The sequence below is a fragment of the Oxyura jamaicensis genome, chromosome 17 (assembly GCF_011077185.1).
Source record: "Oxyura jamaicensis isolate SHBP4307 breed ruddy duck chromosome 17, BPBGC_Ojam_1.0, whole genome shotgun sequence".
NCBI lineage: Eukaryota > Metazoa > Chordata > Aves > Anseriformes > Anatidae > Oxyura > Oxyura jamaicensis.
Genome location: NC_048909.1, coordinates 9007604 through 9033876, shown reverse-complemented (window position 1 = coordinate 9033876; position 26273 = coordinate 9007604). Strand labels below are relative to the sequence as shown.

The window sequence follows — 26273 nt, the reverse complement described above, 5'->3', positions numbered from 1 at the left end:
AAGTCCCGCAGCCCAGACCTCAACGTCCGCAGTAAGCTGACACCTGCGCTGACCTCTAACTGCAATCGCGGGCTGGCCCCGTGCGCACGGCCTCAGCTCTCCCGGCTGCCTCCAGCTCTGCCCTGTCCCTCCGCGCCGTTTCCCTGCCATTTCCCTGCCACGGAAAGCCTTTGAAGCATCACAAGGAAAAGCGGAATTATCCGAAGTAGCACTGCTCCAGACTTGGGAACATGAGGAAATTTTCATTCCAAATTTCACTCTACAGCCTAAAAAGTCTTGTTTTGTTTTCTTGTTTCTCTAAGCCCTAAGTATTAAAATCAGTGAACCTATTTGCATGATTAAAGTGAGCAGTGTTAGCCCTATGCCTTCAAAATAAATTTCAAAGGAATAACAAAAACCTCTTTAAAGTATGAGCCTCTTTCTGTCTGCTTTGCATATAAGATTGTGTCAGAACTTCTTTGAATCTGGAAGTTTCTTTTCTCTCACACATTTATCATTTTGAGGCTGCCTTAAAATCTGCAAAGAAATATCCCCATATTTTAAAAATCAGCATCGGATCCTTAGAGCTGCTCAAGGCTGAGGAATTTCATTAGCACTCGACACTTTAAAAAACAGTGTCAGGTCAGGACAAACACATTTTCTTTACTGCTCAAGATAAAATTGCTTTTTTAGAAATGATGCATGAGAAATATGTCCCCATACCGTGCTTGGAGATAAAGTGATCACAGTCCCCTTAAACGTGACATTCCCCGTTCCTCTTCCCCGTGCTTCATTGAGGGATCTCACCGCGATGCTCCGGGTCTGTCTGCACCCACCCGGGCACCCGCTCGCTGGCTCACGGGGGGCAAACGGGGCGAGCAGCCCACCCTGGGGGCACGGAGCAGCCCAGGGGGCTGGGGGAGTCCTGCCCTTCCCCGGGTGCTTCTGTGGGACAGAAAATGCGGCTTGCCCAGGGCCTCCCCTTGGCTTCAGAGGAGAGCAGAAAGCCTGCTAATGCGCCAGCCCCGAGACCGCCGCTGCTCCCTTCAGCCATGGGCATTTTAAAAATGTTCTGTGATGGAGAAAGAAACATTTCTTAAGTACCATTTGATGTCTCAGAATGGCTCCAGGGCTAGAGAAAACATGTTTATTTACTACTGTGCTGAATTTAATGCAAAAGATTGGTTCAGAGACTAGAGGAAACAAAATAGGCAACATTTTCCGTAATGTCTGCAAAGTGTTCTTGGGCTGACGAAAATATTTTCTTTCTTTCTCTCTCTTCCCTGCATTTTTTTTAATCAAGCATTTCAAATTGAAGAACGGCTTGAGGGCTGAAGAAATCACTTGATAAAACACCCAACATTTACATTCTTGCAGGAGACAAGCTAACGTTTTATTTATTTTTTTTTCCATCGGAACAGTAGTTAGTGCAGCAGAGGAAATAAAACTGCAGCACGGCACATCTGCGTTAACCCTTCCTGGCTGCGGCTCTCGTGTTAAACATTAGCCACCCACTGCAAAGCTGTAGAGAAGATGTTGTTCCCTCTCCCAATCCCGGGCTGTAGGGACACTGAGGATGGTTGAGATACGCGTTACGGTGCTTCCCAGCTTTACTACTAAACGCCTGCGTGAGGGAGCTGGGCTGCCTGGGTACCACACCTGGAGCTGCCAGGGAGCCTATGGCAAAATCGCGTTGCTCTGAACAAACCCAGGGAAAACCAACTCGTTTTGTAGAGACGTGGCTTTCGAGCAAACTCCGTAACAAGACCCTCAAGATCTTTCCAATCCTCACGCCTTCAGAGGGATGAAAAACAGATCCGTTGCCATAACAGGACGCATTCTTGTAGCTGGGAACCAAATTTGCTTTGTGGGTAGAAAAAGTGTTACCTGCTTAGTCCAATACAAGCAACCAGTGTTTGTCTTGCACTGTGAACTACAAGGCAATCTGGAAAGGAGAGAAAATTACTTGCTACCAGAAACCTTTCTTTTGATGGTACATTTAGCTAACACTTCAGCGTAATTGGTATTCATAGGAGAGGAGAGGACACAGCAGCTGTGTTACAGCCGTGCAAAGTTCATGGGGATTAACGTACCATCATGGATAGCAGTAAACGGCAAAGCAAAATGTATCCAAAACCCTTGTTTACATATTTTATTTGTTTATGGCAGAGGGATTTGCCTGTTCTTCTCCCCACCACACCAGCCAGGTGACCGTGGCCGGGTGATGAGGGTTGGGTGCCCTGCTCACACCTGCAAGAGCAGGGACAGCCTTACACATCCCTGTGCAGAGCCCGGCCACCTGAAGGGAGGAAAATATGGGCTCCTGGGGGTCTGCTGTGGGAGGACACACAGGTCCTGGCCATGGGGAGCAGTGCAGACACCCAGTAACACCCCACTCAGCCACAAAGCTCAAAATGGGCCTGCAGTTAGGCGTTACACCTGCCTCTTCCTTCAGACCTGGAGATAAAGAGGTTAAATGGCAACCTGTGACCATGACAGGAATTCATCTGGCTGCTCTGCAGCCTTAGTCTTTTGCTCTTCTGCTCCTCGACTGCTCTGTGGTGTCTTCATTTCACTTCCCCCCCCCCCGGAGCCAGGCCCCGCTCCCACCAGGGCACCCTGCTGGCACGGATCTCCCCAGGAAAGCTTCAGCCCTGCCTCAGTAAATGTCCCCCGGGGCACCGGGGGGTCTCACTCCAGGCAGCGATGGTTGCCCACCAGCCTCCCCGCGGTGTTGTCCCTCCTCGGTGTGAAGGCCGGGCCCTCCAGCCCGCGTGGCACGGCGCAGGGAGCGGGCAGCACGGCCTGGTGCCTCCTGCAGCTCCCGGGCAGGGCCTCCCCCTGCATCGCCACTCACACCGAGAAGTCGCTTGTGGAACAAGGCACTGCCCGGCGAGAATTGGACTGTAACAGTTGTTGTTTTTTAGAAATAAAGCTCCTTCTGCGGAGCAGCGAGGCAAGGCGCAGGCATCTCAGTGATACAGAGTTTGCACGGTGCGAGCGGCGGTCGTTTGGACTACAGCCAGGCTTATTGTTTTACATTAAAATGATTAGGTATAAGTTAAAATAAACAGAATTTGGGAGTGCCTCCAAGGGGTCTGCATTGTCCTGACTAAGCCGGTACAAGGTCGTGTGTAAAAAGGCTTTACTTATTTGTACATGCAGAAAGCCTTGAGCTCCTGTCATGAGAATTGCTCCAGAAGTGCCTGGCATTGCTTCTTTCCTTTCTGGGCCTCCCAAGAGACGAGGGTATGACAATAACAAAAATAATGTATCATTGGCCTTTTAAATAGCCGTTCATTACGTAATGGTACAGTGACCGTGAAACAGGAGAAGAGAAAACCCGGTCCCAGGAGGCATTTTCACTTTGGCTGCATTAATTCACACACCAGGGGCTGAATGCCTCGGTTTGCTGAATTTCCTGGGCTCTGATGCTGGAAGGAAGCACCATGACTCCTGACCTCCCTGTACACAGGCTGCAGGCTCCTCTCCCAGGAGCAGCATTAAAATAAAATTTTCAGAAAAATACCTACTTTCATCTTAAAGATGCAAAGTGTTTGCGGATAGATACCTCTTCTTGTAAATGATCCTGATGGTTAATTGCCTTTACTGCTCAGAAATTTTATTTAATTTGACTTGGCACAATTCACGAGATTAAAATACCTTTGCTTTCAGATGCTTCTTCCACGCCCAGGGACCCAGCTGCTCAACTTTCTCTTCAGTTAAATGAAAGCACTGAGCTTGCCAGCTTGTTTCCCAGCCCCAGCTCTTCTGGCAATGCTCTGCTGAGCTCCCCGCATGCCTCCTGGCCCATCTCAAAGCCTGGGCATCCCTTTGGGATGCATCTTCCTGCTATTTCTGCCCAGGCATATTTGGTCTCACCCATCCCAAAGCACTCTCCACTTGCTGCAGGACATCCCTACAAGTTCTCTCTTTCACGAGCCCTAAGGTCTGGCCATGCTCTCTGGTCCTCACGCGTGTGACAACACGTCTCCAATGTGAGTGCCTTGCCAAACTGCCCAGTGACCGCAGTGATACGTGGCAGGTTTATCTCCCACTGCATTGTGTTGTATTTGGGGTCACTAGTTTCCTCTAAGGAGTCCAAAGCTCAGGGAAGGAGCAAAGTGTGGGATGGGCTCCGTGTCCCCATGTAGTGCAGAGGGCTGTTTGCTGCCAGTCCGGGGCTTCTGGGGACACGGAGCAGCACCGGTGACGTATCTCATTCCCCAACTCCCGGTAGCATGTTGCTGACACAGCCAACACTTTTTCAATGTCTTTCTTGAACCGCAATTCCAATTAACTTTAAAAGCCCAAAAGAGACCACTGAACAACTAACTGCAGGGTGTTCAGCCTCTCCCTAAAGATTCCCTTCCATCCCTCACCGTTTTGTGATTTAGATGCACAGCAACACGACCAAAATGCTTAAAATTGGGCAGCTTCTAGAGGGGCAAGTAATGCTGGCCAGGTGGGTTTGTGTCTGTGCTGCGGGAGGCAGCCCCATCACCAGCGGGAAGGTAAAGCTGCCTGGGGTGAAGTCAGGCGGTTAATTTTTGCCAGTTAAGCACGTAAATGACAGACTGGTATAATTGGTCTGTGTTTCCCGTTCCTTTCTGCAGAAGAACATTTGGGCTCGAAACGTCCGTGGTGTGGCAGGTACAGCAAGTCGCTCGTGTTGGAGTGGTGCCTCCCAGTCGGTATTTGGGTGCTGGAGGAGCAAACAGCACCCCTGGCTCAGGGCAGGCTGCAAGCCCTGCTCCCACGGGGGCTGCGCTTGGTGCCCCCAGCAGATGCTGCAAGGAAGAAGCTGTTTCACCCCTGGAAACAGGCTCACACTGACACTCACCAAAGATTTTATCTCATAACGTTGGCATGTGGAGAGTTTATCCTGCAGGTCTGGGCTGGCCAGTACTTTTGTACTGAGAGACAAGCGGGGCAGGAGAAAACTGCATGGTGCAGCGCCTTCCCATTTGCATCCCGATACGGGCAGAGGTCGTTCTGCTGGGACGGCCAGCTGCAAGCAACAATAAAACGGGGCACAGACCCCAGGCACGTGGGAAAACAAGAGGGGCTGAAATTTACCTGCGGGCCTCATCTGACCGCTGCTCCCCTGCTGCCCGCGGCACTGCAAGGCCGCTCCTGTGAAACCCTCCCGGATTATTGTATTTAGTTTCAGTCACACCAACTTCTCCCCAGGATAAATGTTCCATGTCATTTGTTCTGCAGAGCTGACGGAGGATTTTAAAATGGCAGCCAAGGCAAAAAGCAGATCCCAAAGATGACCTCTCCTATAATCTTGGTGCACTGCACACAAAAGATTTCCAAAACGACTCTCGCTGCTGAAGCCAAGCCAAAACTCTTAATATTTTCCACACAAACAGTACGATCTTATCACAGGAGCTGCAGTCAGGGCCCGCACATTGACACAGCTACTTTACTATTGCAGGGAAAATCTCATTTTGAGAAATTTTCGAGTAGTGATGATCCATCCTGAAGCGCAGCGTTACTCTTTCTGTTCTGTTCTCTCTCTGGACAATGCTGTGAGTGGTGAGAAAACTCCACCAGCCTGAGACCTACTGGAAAGAAGACTTCAGCCTATTAATTTTCCGGAAGATTTCCCACAGTAGTTTTGAGAGCTTTTGTTTCCCACTGTTAAAGGGCTAATTTCTGATCCGCTTCTCCTTGGGAGCTCGGCAGCAACCCGATGTCCTGCCCAGCCCCTGGCTCGTCCATCGCCACGGGACCTGCTTGAGGTGCTGCTGCTCCTGGTCGGCACCAAGGGAATCAGAGGGCCTGGCTGTGCACAGGGAAGCGTGGAAAAAACCCTACATGATTTACCCACATGAGGCTCAATAAACATTAGATCTGATGGCATTCATCGTTTTTTCATAGCATGCTCGATTACTGCCTCAGTTATTGCTCAAATGACATCATTCCTGGCACCGGAATTGATAGATTTTTTAATGAATATTCATATGGCATTTCAGCCAGGAGTAGGCATTAATATTCCAAGAAAGAAGAATGAAACGTACATCCTAATTTAATGAATGATTGTAAATATGTATCTGATGGATAATGTGACGACGAACATTTAAAAAGGCATCCATAGTCACCTCCAATGCTTCCCTGAGGAACAAAGGGAAAACCAGGGCGCAGGCAGGGCTGACGGGGCGAGGTGGGACCTGGGCACCCCTCAGGGTGCTTTCACCCAGCCCAGCCCGGCCCCAAATTCCCATTGCTGAGGCTGTGGTGGTTCGGGACTCTGCACCTCTCAGCCTATGTCCTTGGTGGCCCGAGCTGTCCCCAAACCATTGCTACTCCACGGACAGCACCTCCCGACCCGGGTGATGCTGGTGCTGCAACACAACCGGCACACGGCGAGCTGCTGCCGCCTCCAGAGCTCTCCGCGGGGAGGCGGGAGGCGAGGAGAGGAGAAGGCAGAGAGCTCCGACCCCGTGTCCTCGCCGTCCCCGTCCCACGCCACCGGAGACCCGGGGCCTTTCCCTCCGCCGTGGCAGGAGGCACAGCGCCGGCTCCGTCCTCCAGGCCGCCCTGTCATGTTCGCTACGCCTCACCGTGTTAGGAATTCAAGGCTCGCGGTCCCCACACGTACATATATTTGTCAGACACTCTTAAGATGTCTCCCTGTTCCGAGCGCTGATCCTTTGTGAAGGCGACAGTTGTAGTGCTTAAAGAGAGGCAGCGGGCCGGCTTCTCCCCCGGCTCGTGCCAGTCCCAGCCCAGGATAGCATTAAAACACGGGCTTAGCGTGTCGCCTCTTAAACACACGTTTAATTTAAATACGTGGTCAGGCCCGTGGGGACGGTGCACACCTACAGCATCCTCTGGAAGCAGGGCTTAAATCAGGGCATCACCGTTAAAGTCACCGAGGTGACAGGCACGAAAGGCTATTTATACCCAGCGGCTTTCCATTGTGCGAGGGAGAGAACAGCCCCTTCTGCTGACGAAGCAGAAACGCGCCTCATCCCCACATGAAATGGAAAAAAAGCAATACCCTAAATTCGCATCAACCTTTCCAGAATCACAGCCACAACTGCACTGAGGTCTCCCCTGGGTCGAGGAGGAGGAGCCGGGACTCCAACGGGTGCTGAACTTGTTCTGTTGTTTTTTTTTTTCCCCTCTCCAATCAAATCAACCACTTGCTATTCCTCTTAGCAGCTGGCAGCTGGCAGGGAAAAAAAGATACCTTTGCAGGCCAGCTCCTGAAAAATCTGACTTCAGAAAGCAGCCAGGGAACATGGCTCTGTTCCCCCAGCGCTCCCAAGAGCAGCCCTGCAGCCAGGGCTCTTGTTTGCACATCTCGATGCGTGGGACCGAGTTTGCCGATAAAAATATATACAAAGTTATGCTTGGTATGGAACAAGCAGGCAGTAGCTGCTGAAGACTTCACAACATCCTGCTGCTGGCGCGCCTCCAAAATACCAAAACACAACAAAATTCAGTTGGCATCTCTGCAGATTGAAGCGAGTTTTTCTTTTTGCGGCAATTGCTGAACAAACGTTTCGGTGCTGTGCCGCCTCCCCCGCCCCTGCCTTCTCCCCCGAATCATGTGCTAGGAGGATGCAGAAGATGTTCAAGGTCGTGGGAGGCCGGCGAGCGAACCCCCCCCCCCCGCCCATCTCTTGTGCCCTTCTCCCAGGGGGTTCACCCCGGGGCTTCAGCTTCCCATCGCGCCGCGTGCTTTTGGACCCCATCACGGCGGTGCAGCGTGCACAGGTCCGAATTCGAGCCCTCGTGCTTGCCTTTCACACGCAAAAAACAAGCTCCTTGTCCTACCGAGGGTCCCACCCGTGCAGAGCCAGCTGGGTTTCTTGATGCCGGCCGGGAGCTCCAAGGGCAGCACAGCCAGCCTGGGGAAAAACCCGCAGCGGTGCCCTGCAGGGGCTTCAGGATTTGGCCTCATCTTTCTTGTGCTACGCGCTGACACAAATCAATGTACACCTTCTGTATGCACGCACATTGCGACTTGACCTTACGAGCATCGCTTTCAGATGTTTTATTTATTTCCCCAGGAACAGGCAGTTTTGTTCGAGGAGAACACAAGGTGAAATCCTGACCTCGCTGAAAGCACTGGGGGTTTGCCATTGACTCCAGTGGAACCAGACGTTTATCCCGAGCTGTAAGCAGGTTACAGGTCTCGGTTCTTGCTTCACTTCTTAGCTGATGTTTGATGCTTTAAAGGAAGACTCCACAAATCCTCTAGCCCTTTCGTGCACACCCAACATTCCCAAAGGAAGAAAAAAGCAGCAGCAGTCCCCTCCTGCCCTCTCGGGGAGGCAGTTATGGGTCTTGAGGCGTGAAACTTATTCGCCCTCATTGTAGCACATCGCTATCACGTTGCTACCCATCATCAAAATTACCCTCAAAACCAAGCAGCGCATTCATCTCCTTCTGAAGGCGTTCATAACGTGTGAGTATAGGCATAATTTAAACAATCTCTGCAGAAACCAACAGTTCTGCTATACAAAGGGAGGCGGACCCCTGGCTTTGGGCAGCCAGGTTTCAGAAACACATCGCCAACCGTCCTGGCTGTGATCACGACCTGGCTGCCACCGCCGAGCCCTGCAGAGCAGCCCCTGGGCACACTGCGGTGTCTGCCGTGCTACCGGCTTCGCCTGGACCCCGAGGAGCTCTTTGTGTGCTGTCTTAATCAGTCCATAAAATGCTCTCGGTGAAATGCTGCCTTCTTCTGTTTATTTGTCACAACTGATGCTCTGGTGAACAGTAAATAGGAAATTTGTTGGCAAATCAGCGCTGCCAGCCTGTGTCGTTAGGAAAAGCTGGAGGAAGGGAGGATTACGTGCGTTCCCCACGGAAACTCGACTGGACCCACGGTCCTGGAGGCTCAGCAAGTTTCACAGACCCCGAGGACACACAAATCTCCTGAACTGAACCTGGCGAAACTGAGACACCGTGTTTGGGTAGCCCTTAGCAATAAGGATCGGGCTGTTAACGGGACACAGGCTGAGTAACTCCATGTCGACCCAAAAATAATTCCTATCGGTTTTGCTAGGAAAACCTCCAGGGTAGGGCTCGGTCTGTCTGAGCCACGCGGGCGTTGCACAGTGCCCAGTTTCATGTTTGCCTCCAGACAGCTTCACGGGGAAAAGAAGGAAGTAGCAGTGCCTCCACCGCACACGGCTGCAAGCAAACGCATTTCCAAGAAACCGTTCGGCAGCTTTCATTTGAAGTTTACATGAAGAAAAGAAAAAAAGAAAACCTTGGATGAATTTCTCTTGGCTTGGAGCTTTTTGATGAAATGCAGATTTCAAGTGAAACGTGCCCGTGGTGCTGCAGAGCCAGGCAGCACGCAGCTAGGGACCATCCTGGGCTCTGACAGAGGCAGCAAGGGGCCAAACCGTCCCCACGCAGCCACCCATGGGTCACCTCCATCCCCAGCCGCTGTCCCCTTGCAGCAGGGCCGGCAGGACCGACCCCAGCAGATCCCGGTACCCCGATGTGCTCCCATCCACGACCACGGCGCCTGCCCCAGCCCAAAGGCCCTGGGGGGCTGAGGGTCCTCCCGGCACCCCTCGGAGCCACCTCTGCCTGCCCGGGGCAGCTCGGCGTGAGTGGGTCCTGGGGCCCTGTGGCTCCCCGAGCACAGGGATACTGACAGCGGACTGGTGTGGAATGGCACCTTTGTGACAGCAGGGACATCACCAACGAAGCACACGGCAGCAGTCGGTCCTTCCGAGGTCTGCTGTTCCCCCACAGCTGCAGCCCCCCTCAATGTCAGGACAACCGAGCAGGCGTCCTCACAGCGGCCGCATCAGGCTTTTCAAACTCACAGCGCCGTAATTTCTGTTTCAAACCGCTGCTGGTTTTGCGAGGCAGGGAGATAAAGCTCCTACGAAAAAACCTCTTTGCCCATCTAAATTCTCCCCATTACCGAGCAAATGGTTTGCAACAGCAAATTTATTCCGCAGCGTCTCCTGTGCTCTTTTTTTTTTTTGTTTGAAAAAGCCACAAACAGATTGTGATTTTCTCTAACGGATTCACCATCTGGGAAATTTTTCATGCAACTCCTTTCCTCAGTGGGAGCAAGTTACTCAGAGGGGAATTCCCAGCAGAGAGCAGAATCTGAAGGGATGGGTGGTTCGTTTAATTAGCATGCACAATCCCGACGTCCTTACTCAGGCAAAACTCTCACCAGGGCCAACGGGAGATTTTTTTTTTTTTTTTTTTTTGAAAGAACCAGCTAAGGCCTCTGGTATTTGTCTCTTGGTGTTATATACGGCATTTTCCATGCAAGGGAAAGTTGGCTTTTGTGTGCACGAGCGGCTCTGACTTACTCCAGCCTTGCGCGCCCAAGGTCAGGATGCGGCCCTCGGAGGCTCCGTCAGGCGGCCGGGCGCTGGCGGGGAGCTCCGGGAGCTGCTCCCTTTCGCACACTTCCCAGCTTGGGCCAACCTCACACACTTCTGACCACGCTCTGCGGCCCCGGAGTGTGGGCTGGAGGTCAGCGGGGAAAGAGGCTCTCTGAGACCTCGGCTCGGGCCAGCGCAGCGCTCGCACAGCCCCCGGGGAAGGTTTTGTGCTCGGTTTCCCTTGCAGATGAATTCAGTGCTCGGGAAAGAAGCGGGAGCTGTGGGCAAGCTCCTTTATCCGTGCTGAGAAGCCGGTAAAGCAGCCAGAGCCCAGCCTCCGATCTCAGGCCGCCCGAGCAGGGAGCTCAGAGCAGGCTCTGAGGACATGGCTCTGCCTCTCCCCGGCACAGTTTGGAGAGCTGCACAAGCTCTGAGGCTGAGCAATTCTCACTGACTCATTACGGGACAAAACTTCGCTTTGAAGTGACATTTTCTGGGCACGATGACTGCTTTGAAGCGGGAAGACAAAATTAGTGCAGAGAGTTGGCAGGTGAAGAAATGAGAATTTCCCCCTCCCCCCCCCCGCCGCCGAGCTGTCCAGGAGCTATGGAAACCTTGTTTGGCTAAATCAAATCATGGAAAGATAACAGGGCTTCATATTTTCCAGCAACGTCTTCCCTGGAACAGCACGCTATCTGTGTGTGCTAGAGCCTCCAGAACAGCCAGAGCAGTTCCTGAAAGGAAATGCGCCACGCTGCTTTCTGTGACTGGGAATAAATGCTGCCTCCCGCCCCACGGAGGGGAGAGAAAAAAATCACAGGCTTCAGAGAGCCCTGGGAAGAATTACAACGAGCTTTTAGCCAGCTAAGGCCCTTGAAGGTAGGGGCTTCCAGTGCCTTTTCAAGACGTATGCCTACAGATTGTGTCAGAATCCCACCTGAAATTGCTTTTATGCAAAACGCAACCCTGATCCTAAAGCTGTGCAGACAGAAGGCAAAGGCTCAGTTTCTGGAGCAGGCTCAGGGAGTGAGCGGAATGTGCTGGCACAGCACAGTGCCTGCATGTGAAGAAACCCCAAGGCCGCTGCCCACGGAGCCTTCAGGCTGGGGGCACCCCGAGGTGCCTGGGTAGGTGCTCACCGTAGGGACTGAGCAAACAAAGCCTTCCCGAGGAGATGGCAAAGGCTCGGGTATTTAAACATAACATTAATAATAGAAATTGCATTCTTACATCGTATTTCCCTGAGCCTTTCGCTGTCGTTGAGCACGATGCTCCATAGCACTCAACCAACGTTGCCATCTGCCACCAGGCAGGTTTCTGAGCACTGCTTACTGGTCCTCATGCGATCCTGAAAAGCAAAATACACCCATCCTTGCCCAAGTCATCCCGTCTTGCAAACCTTCTTCCTCTTTCGAGTCCTCCACTGTGATTCTTCAGCTGCTCAGTTCGGAGCATCTCCTCCATGCAGAGGGCCGTGGCTGCTCTATCCACACAAATTCCTCTCCAGGAGCTGAGCCCCAGCGCAGCCTGCAGTGGCTCTCTCCGTGCCTTGCCAGTCACTGGTGGGCAAATCCCGTCTGTTTTATGGGTTTTATGCTGCTGCGCATCACGGCAGTGCCTTCCACGTAAGAGCAGTAGGAATTACAACGTCCATCAGAGCAGGAACACTCCTTTAATCGCCCCAGGAAACGTCACTGCTGCTTTCTGTAGCAGCGCAGCTCTGCGCCGCAGCTCAGCACCAGGCACGGGAGGAAGGAGCTCCTCCAGTGAGTAACCAACGTGCGCCCCAACAAGTGACAGTCCTTCAATGCAATGGGCTAACACAGCCTGCCTGCTAGAGCCAAAGCTTAGGAGCTAGACATCTGGGCTGTACCCAGCCCTCCCAGCGCGTCACTGAATGACCTTTCAAGGAGGTAAAAGCAGTGTTTTCCCTAACTCTATTTTGTTTCTGAGCCATAAACAGAGAGCCCGATTCTCCTCTGCTGTGCTCCTGCTGTATTTGCACCAGCACAGAGAGAGGAAGAGGATGTAGGCTATCCCCATCAGAACGATACCAGCACCACGGGACTGTTCCTTTTTCTCCACAAACAACCGACCCATCAACATCTTATAAAAAAATAAGTTTAATGTAGGTGGCACGTTCCATACAGAATTTAACAGGCACCCAGAACACCAACTGTTTTCATGTTGCGAAGCGTTAACGAGGTGAAGCTCCAACACTTGGGTCTCGTTTGTGCATTCCCAGGCTAGACCAGAGGCCGAGGCAGCTTTGCCACCGCACACGCCACCATCTCCCTGCCCTTACACCCGCACCTGGGGAGCTCTGGTGGGCAGGAGGCGCCGGGGAAGTCCTCCCAAGGGGCAGGGCAGGGCTGGCACGGGGCCGGGAGGGACCCGCTCTCCCAGATCAGCATTTCTAGTAATTTTCCTAAGTGCCCTTAGGGCCATTTTTAGCCCGGTAAGTACGACAGCAGTATTTAAAGCCCAAACATGGCAGCAAGAAAGCAAACAAACAAACAAACAGACACGAGAGGGGACAAACTAGCTGCTCTCGTTCAGGACGGCATCAGCACGAAGGAATGCTAAAATGTAAATTCCAAAAGATTTCAAAGTTAAAGCCATTTCAATAGCTAGACAGGGAAGGCAACGTACTTCAGAGCCTGATCTACCCCCTTCAGCATCAATGAATTTGGAAAGAGTAAAAAAAAAAAAACCCAAAGAACACAAACTTCCCCACAGCTGCCAGTACCTGCTTCGCATTAGGCATTTCTGGCAAGGAGCACTACGAGCCATTTGTCTGACTCTTGAAAAGCAGAAAGTCCAGCTCCCGTCCGTTTCCTTATTTGCTGTATTATAGCAAATGTTTTTCCCCCTTTATTAAAAAATGCCAGGTTTCTCAATGAAAATATTATGGGGAAAATAAACAGCTTGTTCTTTGCACATACTTAACATTTATTCTGCCTTTTCCTCCCACCCTGTTGTGGCTTGGCTCCCCTTAAGCTTGTAAGGAACTTGTAGAATCTCAGCTCCTTGAGAAAAAATGTTTTGGCAAAGCAATCCTAAAAGCTTTAAAAAAAAAATATCTCAAAAACACTGAATTTAAATTCTGAATCATTACCAAGATCTTACTTATTCCGCAGTCTCCTGGGGATGTTGTGAGGTTTAATTAGCTCTAGCTGGAAAACGCTCTGAAGACAAGTGCCGTAAAGGTGCCAAATGCTGCTCTGCTCATGTAGATCTAAAATGTTCAAATTATTACATCATAAAACAAATCATTTGAAAATTAACTCCTCTTCCTTGCCAGCGTGACTTCAAAGGGAGCTCCTTTCCCCCCGCAGGCTGGTTGTATCAAACTGCCTGAGCACTGCAAGGTGTCCAAGTGCTGGTAACGACCAAGAACGAGAGCATTTTGAACCTCACGTTGCCTCCAAGGTCTCCTCCTCAATTATTTGATCTTCAGGTTGTCTTTGTGTGCAGCTGCGCTCCAGATTCAGGGCGTTCTGACAGCAGACATTTGGCTATGGTTGCAAAAGAACGGGCAATCACTTCCCGCTGTCTTCTAAGCAACCTCTCCCCGAGCTCTCTTGAGGAACACTTGAAGATTTGGCAAACGCTCCTTTTTTGTGATTTGGTGGGGATTTGTACTTCTTCCCCGGTACGCGCTATCGAATTGGGATGCAGAGGGCTGACGGGAAGCCCACACAACAAAGCTGATCTTGTCTGGGCTGTCGCTGCTGCGGGAGCACCCGGCAGCTGGGCAGGTGCAGGTGGGGAGCACAGCAGCACCCACAGGCACCACAAGTCACCCTTTCACCTTTAGGTCTAAGGAGCGCTGACACATAGCTGCTCCAAGGTGAAACACGGTCCTACCTTCAACTGGTGCCCGTGCTGCTTGACCCAGAGGGCGAGGGAGAGCTGCTGCTGGGCTCCTGGCTGCCCTCTCAGCATGCCCTGGGGCTGTTTGTTCTCCAGCTGTGATTCCCTGCAGGAATTCCCTCGCACAGCCACCCCAGGATGCCCACTGCTTGCACAGTGCCGCAGGCTGACAGCGGTACTGGGGAGGAGGAAAGCATCGAGCTGGGAATTACTGGGAACTGCTGGGAGCAGAGCAGGCTGCGGCTGGGACCCGCAGGACGCAAGGTGCCGTGGTCCCCAGTGTGGTCCCAGCACGGAGCTCTGGGGAGCTCCACGGTTAGGAGGAAGCTTCCAGACACCGTGGCTTGCGGCACGCGCTGCGTCCTTCCTGCAGAAACAGCCTCTGGCTCTCACGGGGCTAATCTAAAGTTCATGCCAGCGTTGCCCATTATTTATTCAGCTCTGTGCATTCAGACTGCATTATCTGTAATGCTTGATAATGAGATAATTTCTGGTTTTGCTTTAGCTTAGGGCTTCAGACAGAAGCTTCCCTATTTTGCATCTGTAAGCCTACAAATCAAAGTATGTCAGCAAAAGGCTCCACTACACGCACTGAAAACACTCCCCGGCTGAGATACTGAGTGTCCTCCCCTGTGCGCACGCTGACTTTGTTCTCACCCACATTCCTATCGCAAAGCAAAGATCGTAAGGGAACGGTCACGTACCTCCAGTCTTGCTTATTCTACTGTGATCGACTCCGATGATTTCAGGGGGAAAGAAAGGGGGGGGCTCATTTTTACCAACTTGTTTTTAGCAGTTTTTAAAGAAAAAGTAATATTCCATTACAAGAAACCAAACCAAACCAAGAAACAGAATCAATTTAAACTTTAGAACAGGTTCTGGTCTCCGTAAGTACAGTTACTTAACTGACTGCAGAGGAACAGTCGGAGATCTTAGATCGAGACCACTAGAACCAAGCTCAATGCTTAATTCTCTTCCTCAGCTGCTAGCAAAGCTCTCCGGTGACCCCATTGCAGACCGTGCAGTGCTTTCAAGCTCTCCTAGGTCAGCCAGCCTCATCTCGCTGTGCTCTGTAAGACAGAAGCACCTCTGTGAGGGAACTGCAGCTAATCTACCCAGGGAAAAGCAGAAGCAACCACCAAGATCTAAACACTGAGGACCACTGCAAAGGGTTCCCATAATTACTGCGAGATGATACCGTGTTTGCTATGACCGGGAATTTCAAGAGCACGCGCCACTGAGCTCTGCTCCCCTCACTCCGGTGGGTTTGCTCTGTCGGGGGAAGACTCCAGTTACTCAGCACTAACTGCCTGAAAAGGACAAAACCATTCAAATCACAGGAAGGTGAACAAAACGATGCAGTGTTGAATGCAAGCCTCGCATAAATCTTAAGAAAACAAACCAAAACCAGTCTGTTGAATTCGGCCCTGTATTCTCAGTTGGGAATAGGCAAACTACACAGAGAAAGGACAGCACCGCTCAAACAGGATACACATTACATGCCTGAGACATGGAGGAACGTTTTTTTTAAAAAGGGTAAAGACCAATTCAGAGCGTGGGGTGCAAAGTTATCTGGCTTCTTTCCCTCCAGAAAAACCACTGCTTTTTCCATGCCTACAGGGATACAGGAACAGCAGCAAAGGCAGGCGCCTACGGACAAGAAGAAATGTCTATTAACTTGCACTACGCCAAGATAAAACACCCAGTCGAGAGTTGCACTTCGATCATCAAAATGGCACCTTAACCCTCCAAAAAAAATACAAATTCCAGAGACAAGTACATTAATTTATCAATAAAAAGTAGCACTGATAAATAAATTAATTTATATAAAAAAGAAAAGAGGGTAATTGACACATTTGGGGGTAGAAGAACAGTCACCTTCTTGGCCCACATGCGCTTGGTTTATTTACATATCCACAAACACCATGAAACACCATCCCAGCCCCCCCACTAGCAGCATGGTCACATGAATTCCGTAGATGAGCAGTTCATTCATGAGGCTGAAGTCTACCCGCCTCCGCCCCAGTAAGAGGAGGATGATGGAGAGTTTGTACTGGAAACGCAGAAAGATCCGGATGCCAAGGTACTGAAGGCAAAACAAGATAGAGAGTGCCACCCAGAGGATGGAGGTAAACAGGCTGCAGCTGAAGTACAGCAGGAAACGAATGAATCCGTACATCCATCGGGATTTCAGATAGATGTCAAAATTGTTGTACTTGGTGCGCACCAAGTGAGTGGTCCTTACCGGGCCACAGGCCGAGTGCAGGCAGGTCGTGTGGGGGCCGTGGAACGAGCGGACCCGGCGGGGAATGGGGATTACAGGCATCGGGCACCCCACCGCTCACCGAGTCCCAGGGCAGGACTTACAGGGCACATAGCAAATATCATCCGTTAACATGGAAGAGCTCCGACAGCCTGGGAACGCTAGCTCTTTGCTGAGTTTCCAGGAAGGAAGGGACCTGCAGGAAGGCAGAGAAGGAAAACACGTTTAAGTAGCCCCAGCAGGAGGATGCACAGCAGGACGGACGCTCGGCAGCTCGGCGGTTACGTACAAATGCCTTGCACAACTCCACTTCTTCACTTCCAACAACTTTGCTAACAACTTACAGCTCACCAGACGGACACGCAGCGATACAATTCAGTTTGTCATCACTCAGATCCCCCAAAGCACCCAAGCACCAAAGCACCTGTTACAAGCCTTACAGTGTTAGTGGAGGAAAGGAGGGAGCTTTGTTCCAGAACTATCCTGGCTAATTAGGGCTCTTCTTAATCAAACAGAAGTCCTGCAACAGCCCACCAATGCAAGAAGTAAATGTTAATGTTTGTGTTTGCATTGGATCAGTTTTCTGTTGTTTAGTTCCTGAAGTTCTCCAAGTGCTTTTGCAAGTGAGTTCTACAGCCCAGGCACAGCAGTGACTCCAGATTTCTGCCTATTTCATACCTTGGCAAAGCTTCACCGAACAAACAAACTGAAAAAAAAATGGAAGGTCTCGCAAGAACAATGAGGCAATCGTGTTTTTCACACTCTACAGGATGTGCCTCGCCTGCTCAGATGAGCCTTGCGGTCCCACTGCCATTGCACCCGATGACAAGCCAGCTTTTCAAAGATACCCAACAGTTTATTTCTCTTTTTGTGACCTGCAGAGATAAATGAAATATCTTGATCTTTTGGAGTGTTTAGAATTTACAGTCTTAACATCCTTCCACACGCCCGTTTTTGCTATCTGAGGGATGAGCAGCAGCCTGTTAGCCGCTCTCTGCTTCACCCCAGGCTTGCGATGTGCCAAATTCCGGGAATTATGAAATAACAATGCGCTCATCAGATAATGCTGAAGAACAACGGGGACTTCCCCAGCCTCCTCGCACACCCAGCTGTTCAGACCTTTGTTGAACAAGAGATCCTATCACTGTTAAAATGAGAGACATTTAAAAGTTAATTCCGGATTTTTTGTTACTAACTAATCACAGAGTAAACGATAAGGCTAAAGGCAACTGGAGTTTGATATCAAAAACCTTCTCTGTGGCAACGCGTGCCACTGAGGAAATCTTTTCACTGCTCCCTGCCTCAAATTATACACGTGTGGAAATTACAGCTCTGAGCACTTCTGCAAGGTCCCAGGTTTAATTACCTAAAATTCCTGTAACAGAGGGAAGGAATCCGTTGGCTCTACATGAATCAAGCTAATAAGAAGGAGTATGAGTTAACTTATGATTAAGGAATTGTGATAATTGAGGTCTGTTCTCAACTACCAAAACACCCGTGTCATTTTAAGTGCCTCCCTGCCATAATTTCCTGCCGGTAAAGAGGAAATGCTCAGGAGCATGTTACAAGGATGTATTTTGCAAGGCATATCAGGCGGTCAGATGCTAACCCAACTCTGCTTAAGGACAGCAGTTTTGTGCCTGGGGCGTGCAGCGGAGCATGCCTTCCACGTGCTCTGTGTTTGCCTTCAGGGGTGCTTTTGGAGGAACAAATTAACAAGTTAAAATTTTGTATACTGTGGACTTAGAGCACTGCACTTCTGATAATGCCGCCTCTTCTTACAACCTGTTTCACCAGGCCATGAAAGACAGCTTATCATTTCCAGCCAACTCTGGCACAGCTGCCTATTCTGATTCCCTGAGCAGCCACAGAGAAATCAGAGCGAACACGAGAAAAGCACTCGACGAGACCACACCTGAGCAGCAGAGCACAACCCCCACGGGCATAAGCTACGGTTTCTGGGGCAAACTCAGCACGCTGGCCTCGTGTCTGATCAGCGTGAGGAGTTTAGGTGCTCTCTGATCAAACCTACAACAGCTGAATCTGAGAGAACTGCTCAGCTGCAGAACCTATTCGGTGTGAACAGCAAGGACTCGTTCACATTCACTGTGCCCACCACATCAACAAATAGCCTCTGGGAGCTCGATGTCTTCAGATAAACTCAAACACCAGCCACAAACAGAGGGATGCTGTGCAAATAGGAAACTTCCTGAAAAATTACATCGTTAATGGCGCTGCCATCCACCCAGCAGGTCGATAATCCGCTGCTGTTCCTGGGTGCCACTTAATCCTTGTAATACAAAAGCGCAGTTCTCCCGAGACACCTGGCCTTCTAGGAGGAAGGAAAGAAACGGCTACGGTGCTTCCCAGACCCCCAACATCCTACACACGAGTTGATCTAAAAGACAAAACGAGAGATTAGGTTGCAGTTTGCTCATTTTGTGCGTTAACAAGATCGGAATCACAAGGCCTCCCTCCAATTTTGAATCTCACCGCGATGTTCACGAGCAGGAGGTGCTCGATACGCTCTACATTACAGCTTACTGGGGCACGTTGGAAAGAACCACCCAAAACCGGAGAGCCAGGAGAAAATAACGGAGAAGGAACTCTTGCAGGCCGCTGCCTTTTATCGCAGAAGCGTTCGCCTAGGCCGCACCGACCAACACGGCGTGCACACGCTGCCAACGGTTAAGAACGGAACGGACGCAACGGAGGCCGAGGCAAACCGGCACACCCCCGCACCGCCCGGCAGAGCCTCAGGAAGGGGCCGAGGCCTCCCCCGGTGCCTCCCCCGGAGCCTCCCCGCCTCCCCCGGCCCCGTCCCGCACTCACCGCCGTGCCCATGGCCTCCCGCCGGGCGGCGGCCGCCGAGCCTGAGCGTCCCGGGCCCGGGCTGACGGCAGGCCCGGGCCTAGCGGCGGGCGCCGCACTGCGCATGTGCGGGGAGCGGCCGCGCTCCGGTTCCGGCCCGCGGCGGCGGCGGCGGCGGCGACGACGGGGAGGGAGCGGCCGGGACGGCGCGCGGTGATGGCGTCATCACGCAGCGCCCGCAAGGCGGAAGCGGGAAGGGCGGCGCGTTGCCATGGCAACGGGGCCTGGCAGGCTTCACGCCGCGGGGAACGGGCCTAGGCCTCGGGGAGGGAGGCGCCGGGACGGGGGGGGGAGCTGCCCACGGAGCCCCGAGCCCCTCGGGATGGTTCGGGCAGCCGTGGAGAAGCCGGGCTGTTAGGCACGGTTTGATTGACCCAGGCTTCTGGGGAGCCAAAAAAGACACCAAAAGTTCCTAAAACACACACAGAAAGACAGAGCAGAGGCGAAATAAAAAGAAGGAAGAAAAAAAACACCCTCCTTCCCTCCCTGCTGTTTCCCTTTAGATTTAATTGGGAATTATTTTCTGTAATGGAAAGAACACTTTTTATATATATATTTTTTTTTTCATTTTTTTTTTTTAATTGGCCCCCTGCCCCACTTGCCATCTAGGCATTGTCGCAGTGGAAAAACATTAAATAATAATAACTCGAGCCATCTGCCAGCAATAAGCTGTGCCGCACTGCACAGGCAGTTGAAGGCACGAGGCCAAAAACCTCCGAGCGCACCAACCGGCTCCGGCACGCGCTCCGCTCTGGGCGCTCCCTGCTCGCTCGCGGCAGCCTCTGCCCCGCAGAGCGTTTTTGTTCCGCAAACACAACGAAGGGCCCGAGGTGCTGGATGTACAGCGAGGGAAAATTACAGCCAAGGTGAGGAGCGGTGGTGTGCTCCTCGTAAATTGCCCGTTTCTGTTCTCCCACGCACTTTCTGGTGGGAGGGAGAAGGGGAGGTGCGGAGCTGATGCATTTTCCCGATAGCATGAAATGGGAACATCTGTTCGGTGACTAAGATTAGCACGAGAGCCACGTTTCATTTATTTCACTCCGCCATTGCCTGGGACAGGGAGCCAGGGATGGGAATTTCAGCCCAAGCAACAGCATTGTGAAAGCACTTTGATCTTTCCAGTTTTGGCTTGGAGAATGATGGGGATGCTGCCGAATGCGAGCACTGCAGAGGGGGCTCCTGGCTTCCCACAGGAACTGCTCCATGCAGATGAGGTCTTCCATTGCCTCCAGGAACACCCAGAGAACTCTACTGCGCACCCCAAAACCCGTACACAAGCACAAGTGGGTGACACTGAAACATCACAGCTGAGACCAATCCTTTGCTTTTCTTAGGTCGGGGCGACAAAAAGCAAGGCAGCACTATTCAGCCTGAAATACATTGACCACTTCGCTGCTTAAATAAATGCGTATCATCTTAAAAAATATACAGGCCCCGGGTCAGGCATGAATTGAAGCTTTGACATTCAAAGAGGTGAGGTCCTAAGCAAATGCTTGTGGTGCAGCCCGAAGAGAACCCGCCCACAGCACTCCAGCAGGGCTCTCGGTTGTATTTCTTTCCTGTGCTAATTTTACTAAAGACACAACTCATATTCCTGTTGATTGAACAGTTTTGTGTTGACAGCATTGAAGATTTGTGATGAAACTTATCATCAGCCCAGAGAGGGGGCCATTAGTACTAGTCACAGCGGCCAGCCAGCGCTGATGTATTTTATGGCACGCTTCGAAGACAAACATACACATTTATATGTCACTTGTTGCAATATAAATGCTAACTTGTACTTCTTTCAAAACTTTTAATGAATTGTATACATTTCATGAGATTTATAGCATGAACCGAATTGCTCAAAATATTACTTTAAACATATTTGTCACTTTGGCAACAGAACAAAAAAAATCTGGAAGATACTGCATTTAGAAATAAATCATAAATATATGCATCTTAAAAGAGTTTATTTCAGTCATTAATAGTTGATGCCCCCCCCCAGTGCAGGATTTAAAGTTAAATTATGCAAAATCAAAAACAAACCTTATAATACTTAATCAAACATGCATAAAACTGTCAGGGCCAAATAAATTCTCTCAATTAACTTGCTTCAGATTGTGATTGCATTTACTAATTTAATCAACACTAGAATAATTTGGAGACTGGGTAATGATAAATTACTATGGTGCTGCACATGAAGAGCCGCTAAGGTAGTGTGCTAAGACAAGAATGCAAGAAATGCTCACTAGGCTGAGGGAAAAAAGTAGCAGCAGTTATCACAAACATTTTATAACAGAAACATCTTTTTGTCCCATTTTGGGGGAACTTTTTTTTCTTTCCAGTAAAAAACTAAAACCTTTCACGGATAGATCTTGTCTGGATGCATGGCTTTAATGTTAGTCCACTGAGTCAATCCCATTTCAATCTGAGATGAGTTAAGAGGTGAAACAGTTCAATGTAGACATTCCCTCCGTATTTCTTGCTCATTTTGTGAATAAGATATTTTGCTCTGAACACAAGGCAAGGGACTGCGACTTCCAGTCCTGCTTGCTGGCACTATTTCACACTTTGGCCTCAGTCAAGTCGTTTAGGCTGGAGCTGGAGTAACAACCCTCTAATATCGAGATGTCCTTTAGCTCCATCCTTTTGCACTTAGAATGGATCTGCACTTTCTGACCCCTGTCTAGAAAAAGCTTTCAATACTATTACTTGTGGAGAGCTAAACATTTTATTTTTGCAAGCGTAAGCAAGGTTTTATGGAGAGGTTCTCATTTAGAGGTTCATTTGAAGGAGGCTGTAAGGTATTCAACCCTGTAAAATACCTGGACCTCTGAAAATCAGACCCTTATTTGGTCTGCAACCTTTCTACATCTGTTTTACAAAGAAATAATAATGCTCATATTGCTACTGTGGGAATTAATTCATTATTGCAATACTCTTCCTCTCTCTCTTTTTTTCCCTTTCTGCAAAATATACCCTCCAGTGGCTAGCTTACCATTTTTGAAAGCTTTTATTTGAAACAGGGGTTGTGTGTACATTTATAAATGTGTAGCACCCAGTACTGTTTGGTCACCAGCAGAAATCTGTAAACCTGTGTGCTGAAAAGTATATCCAGAAAGGTAGCTAACACGCTTCCTTCAGTGACCCAGAAACACCTATTTGCACAGTAAGTATAAAGCCATAATTTCTGAGGTCTTAAAGATAGTAAACACGTTAACAGGATATGTTCAAGCCAGCATTCACTGCTGGCAACCTGTCACATCCAAAAACACCATCCAAAACCAACGGCATCTTGTGCAAATTCACTTGGGTTTTGCTGAACCGGTCTGTAAAGCTGAAATATAACAAACTGAGGAATTAATTCTTTCCTTTTCCTTCAAGGAGATTTCGGGTCAAGTCTGGACCTTAAATTTTAAATGTAATCGATCCACCCTGCAAATCTACCCTGCAGAAGCTTGTGAAATATTCTGAAATATTCCTTATTACATCTTTCCAGATCTGATCTCTTAGTTTAAGTGTCAGTTTTAATCCGTTGGAAGAGATTTGCATGCGGTAAATAATAATAACGCAGTATATTACACTAATCAAATAAAAATTTACATGGCAGAGAGTGGAACTACTTCCCACTTCTGCAGCATTGCCCTACCAACGTGCAGCCCCCACGGCACTCCAAGCCCCAGGCTCCCTGGCAGGGCAGCGGGGCTGCGGAGCTTGTGGGATTATTTGGGGTCTGGCAGCAGCGTAAATGGAGGGAGCAGAGGGAAGGAGTGGTGTCCATGCATCAGCACGCCCCGACAAACACACCCGCCCGCAGCACGGCTCTCCTTCCTCACTGCGGAGCTGGGCACAGCCGTGCCAGGTACCAATGACAAGCCCAGCGCAGATGGTGAGGTTGCAGTGCGCTGTCGTTTCCCTGCAGGAGCCCTAGCTCCTGTAACGCTTTTATAGGTATATATTTTAGAGGCGACTTGTGAAATGTGAAACTAGACCAGTCTGCAGTTTCTAAAGAAATAAATGATACATGGTTCACGTGAGGCATGGTGAGACAGTAACGTTTGATGTATTCTATATACGTGACACATCAGCATGTTTTCTGGCATAATAAGCAATCTGCCCACTGCTGCCACGAGGCTTTCATGACACTACACAGCAGGCGAGCCTGGGGGATGCTTGGTGGGGTTCAGGACAGCCTCCTTCCCAAACCATTTGTGGGGGCTCCCCCACCATGTGAAACGGCATGGAAAGAGAAAGACTCGTGCTGGTGTGGGTGGGATGCCAGTGAACCCCCCTCAGATTTGATACACATAAAAAATGTGCATTGTTCTGCAGTGGGGACACTTAACTGCCCAGATAACGTAGTGAAAATACAGCTTCCCCAGCCCAGCTCCCTCCCTCCCCCCCACAGCTGGGGAACAGGCAGTGGTTATTCCGGAGACGCTGGAGTCATGGAAAGATTCCTGCTGACCTCCGGGGGCTGGGGCGGGAGCCAGCTGCACACATATGGTGGGAGAGAAACTGTCTCTAAAACAAATGAAAATAGAATTGGCCACTTTGCCAGGGACAGGCCTCCTGCCAACGCTTGTTGCTGCATCATGCTGGCTAGCCCCGATCTGGCTGGTGTCAGAACTGCCGATTATGCAGAAAACTCTTGCAGAGAAGTGTCAGTATTGCCTTCTGTTCATCGGTAGGATAGGCCTAGGGGAAGTGAGCATTGTCCCAGACCCAGCCCATACCTCCTGCGGGAAGTGGGGGGCTGGCAGGCATGCTTGGGGGGCACACAAAGCACTTTCAGAGCACCGTGTCTCCTTGAGAAGCAGGAGGGTGGCATTTCAGGGCAAAGAAAACATTTTCTCTGGGAATCTCAGCTCCTCGGTTTTCGATTCATTAACAACGTGTCCCAGTTCATATCATGGTCGTAGCAGGCGGGTCCTCTTAAGCACATTGCAGAGATCCATCAGCTCTGCGCCGGGACTGATCTACTCTGAGGTCATTTTAACATCAGCAACCTGCCCCCCAGGCCAGCAGCAGAGCTGGGACAGGTCTGACCTCCAGCTCATCTCCATAGCCCCTGCACTGTTTTCAGAGGGATTCGGACACCCCAGGAGGGTGCCCAGTACCACACCAGCACTTAGATCAGAAAGGCTTTGGGGCAGGGAGTTTGCCTGGCCATAGCCAGCACCTCCAGCAGCTGCATGCTAATGCCCACCCTGGGGCCCTGGAGAGAGGGCTCAGGCCGAACTCTGCAGTCAGAGGACGCAGAGCAGCTCCCACTTCATCATTCCCCAATGATTTCCTGGAGAAATACAGATGGTGAGGGAAAAACACCTATGACCCCAAGATGCCCAGGCAGACTCTTGCTGATACCCCCTCCAGTTCTTCTTCTGTCCATCTCCAGATGCTTAAGCCCCAGTTTTCCATCTCCCCCCACCTGCATTCAAGCTTAAAAATGCCAAAACCCCTTTGGCTGCTGGTCAGCAGCTAACGCACCGCCGGGGCAGCCCCAGCCAGGCTTTGGTGCCTGTGCCGGGCAGCTCTGGCTGCCGGAGCCGTGCCCAGTGTGACAGCCCCCTGCTTCCTGTTCCCCTCTGGAAAAGGGCAGGCGCTTGGGAAAGATGGAGAGTGACAGGAGAGAGCGGAGACAAACCTCCACATGCCAAAGGTGTGTTCCCCCGAGCTCCCCCCGCCTCCATCCCTCCGATGCGAATCAATGGAGCCATCTACTCCGTGCATTGGCTAAACGTCAAATTTAGAGACAGCATTCATTTTTCTGAGATCAATGGAAAGCGGAGTTTGCCTGTATTTCTTAAGCATCATTACAGGGCATCAGTCAGTGCCCAAAGCCACCACTCGCCGGGATTAGCTGCGATGGCAGTGTTTCCAGCGCTAGGGGGTTCACTGCGTCAGGAATCCTCCAGTGCTTTCCATCAGGGTGCACAAAATGCGTCCTCACTGCTTGAAGGTAAATTATTGCAAGAGTTCTTTTCTTTTTCTATTTTTTCCCCTTTTGATTGCTGTTTTGAAATCACCAGGTGACCAGATGACTCCAAACCCGAGCGCACCACCGCAGCCTGCACGGAGCAGCCCTGGGCCCTGCTGACACCACGGGGCTGGGGGTGCAGAGGGACTGGGGGGGTCACAAAGGGACCGGGGGGTGAGTGTGGCCACCACACTGCCCCCGAAGAGGAGCCGCAGGGCAGAAGCAGGGGAAGGGAAACAAGCAAACAAACATCATCAACAACAGCACGTGCTCACCTCTGTCCTCAGCCCCATGGTGGTGGGGGTGTCCTGTCCTGTCCCATCCCGTCCCTCCTGGAGTACCAAATGTGTGAGATGGGAGCGGGGTACAGGAGGGAAGGACCCTCAGAGGAGTCCCTGCACTTCCTCCCTAATCCCTGAGTCTCTTTGGCTCCTGGGGGTAAAACAAATTCTTGCACTGCTCCCTTGGTCCGGCTGGATTTTGCTTGTGTTCATAGGGGAGGTGGCACCAGCTGCCCACGGTGTCCAAGGAAGAGTTTGGCCCCAACGTGGAGAAATGCTTTGCTGGAGGTTGAGAGAAACTTCTGGTGCTCAGCACGTGTCAGGAGTCTTCTTGACCTTGCTTATGTTCAGACTGCGTTCTGCAAAGGAGAAAATGACTTCCCAGCATCATTATCAGTGTCATCCTTATCAGTAAAAATGATCAAGAAAAAAGGAACAAAGGATTTATAAGACACAACCACCTGCAATTATATCCATATTTAATAACAGCGTATTTCCAGATGGGGGAAACTACTGCAATGGTCAAAGCTGATTTTGCTGTAGATCAGAGCACTGCCCCTCTCTTTATAATTACCTCCAAACTGGGGAAATGTGGGTCTCCATGACAAACGGCACCTCCTGCAATAAGAAATGTCATTTTTATTACTGTAGAGAGCAGAGGAATAAGAGCTGAGAACATCTCTTCTGAAAATGGAACACGGAAGTCCACTCAG

General features: G+C 50.7%; 1 protein-coding gene and 1 long non-coding RNA gene across 3 annotated transcripts; one reads left to right on the top strand and one right to left on the bottom strand.

Annotated features, from left to right (window-relative positions):
• Positions 1 to 8546: 8546 nt before the first annotated feature.
• Positions 8547 to 9198, top strand: LOC118175320. Its single transcript, XR_004754941.1, has 2 exons — positions 8547 to 8766; positions 9089 to 9198. It is a non-coding gene; the product is annotated as an uncharacterized LOC118175320 (long non-coding RNA).
• Positions 9199 to 15596: 6398 nt separating this feature from the next.
• TMEM250 (transmembrane protein 250) lies at positions 15597 to 19485 on the bottom strand. 2 transcript variants are annotated; one of them, XM_035341886.1, is made up of 3 exons: positions 19279 to 19485; positions 18668 to 18778; positions 15597 to 16642 (listed from the first exon to the last, which is right to left on the bottom strand). In XM_035341886.1, exon 3 carries the CDS (start codon positions 16507 to 16509, stop codon positions 16090 to 16092), a length of 420 nt encoding a protein of 139 aa, XP_035197777.1. In that variant the 5' UTR covers positions 16510 to 16642; positions 18668 to 18778; positions 19279 to 19485; the 3' UTR covers positions 15597 to 16089. The 2 variants fall into 2 exon arrangements, with proteins under 2 accessions (XP_035197777.1, XP_035197776.1); XM_035341885.1 differs by lacking the exon at positions 18668 to 18778.
• Positions 19486 to 26273: the final 6788 nt, after the last annotated feature.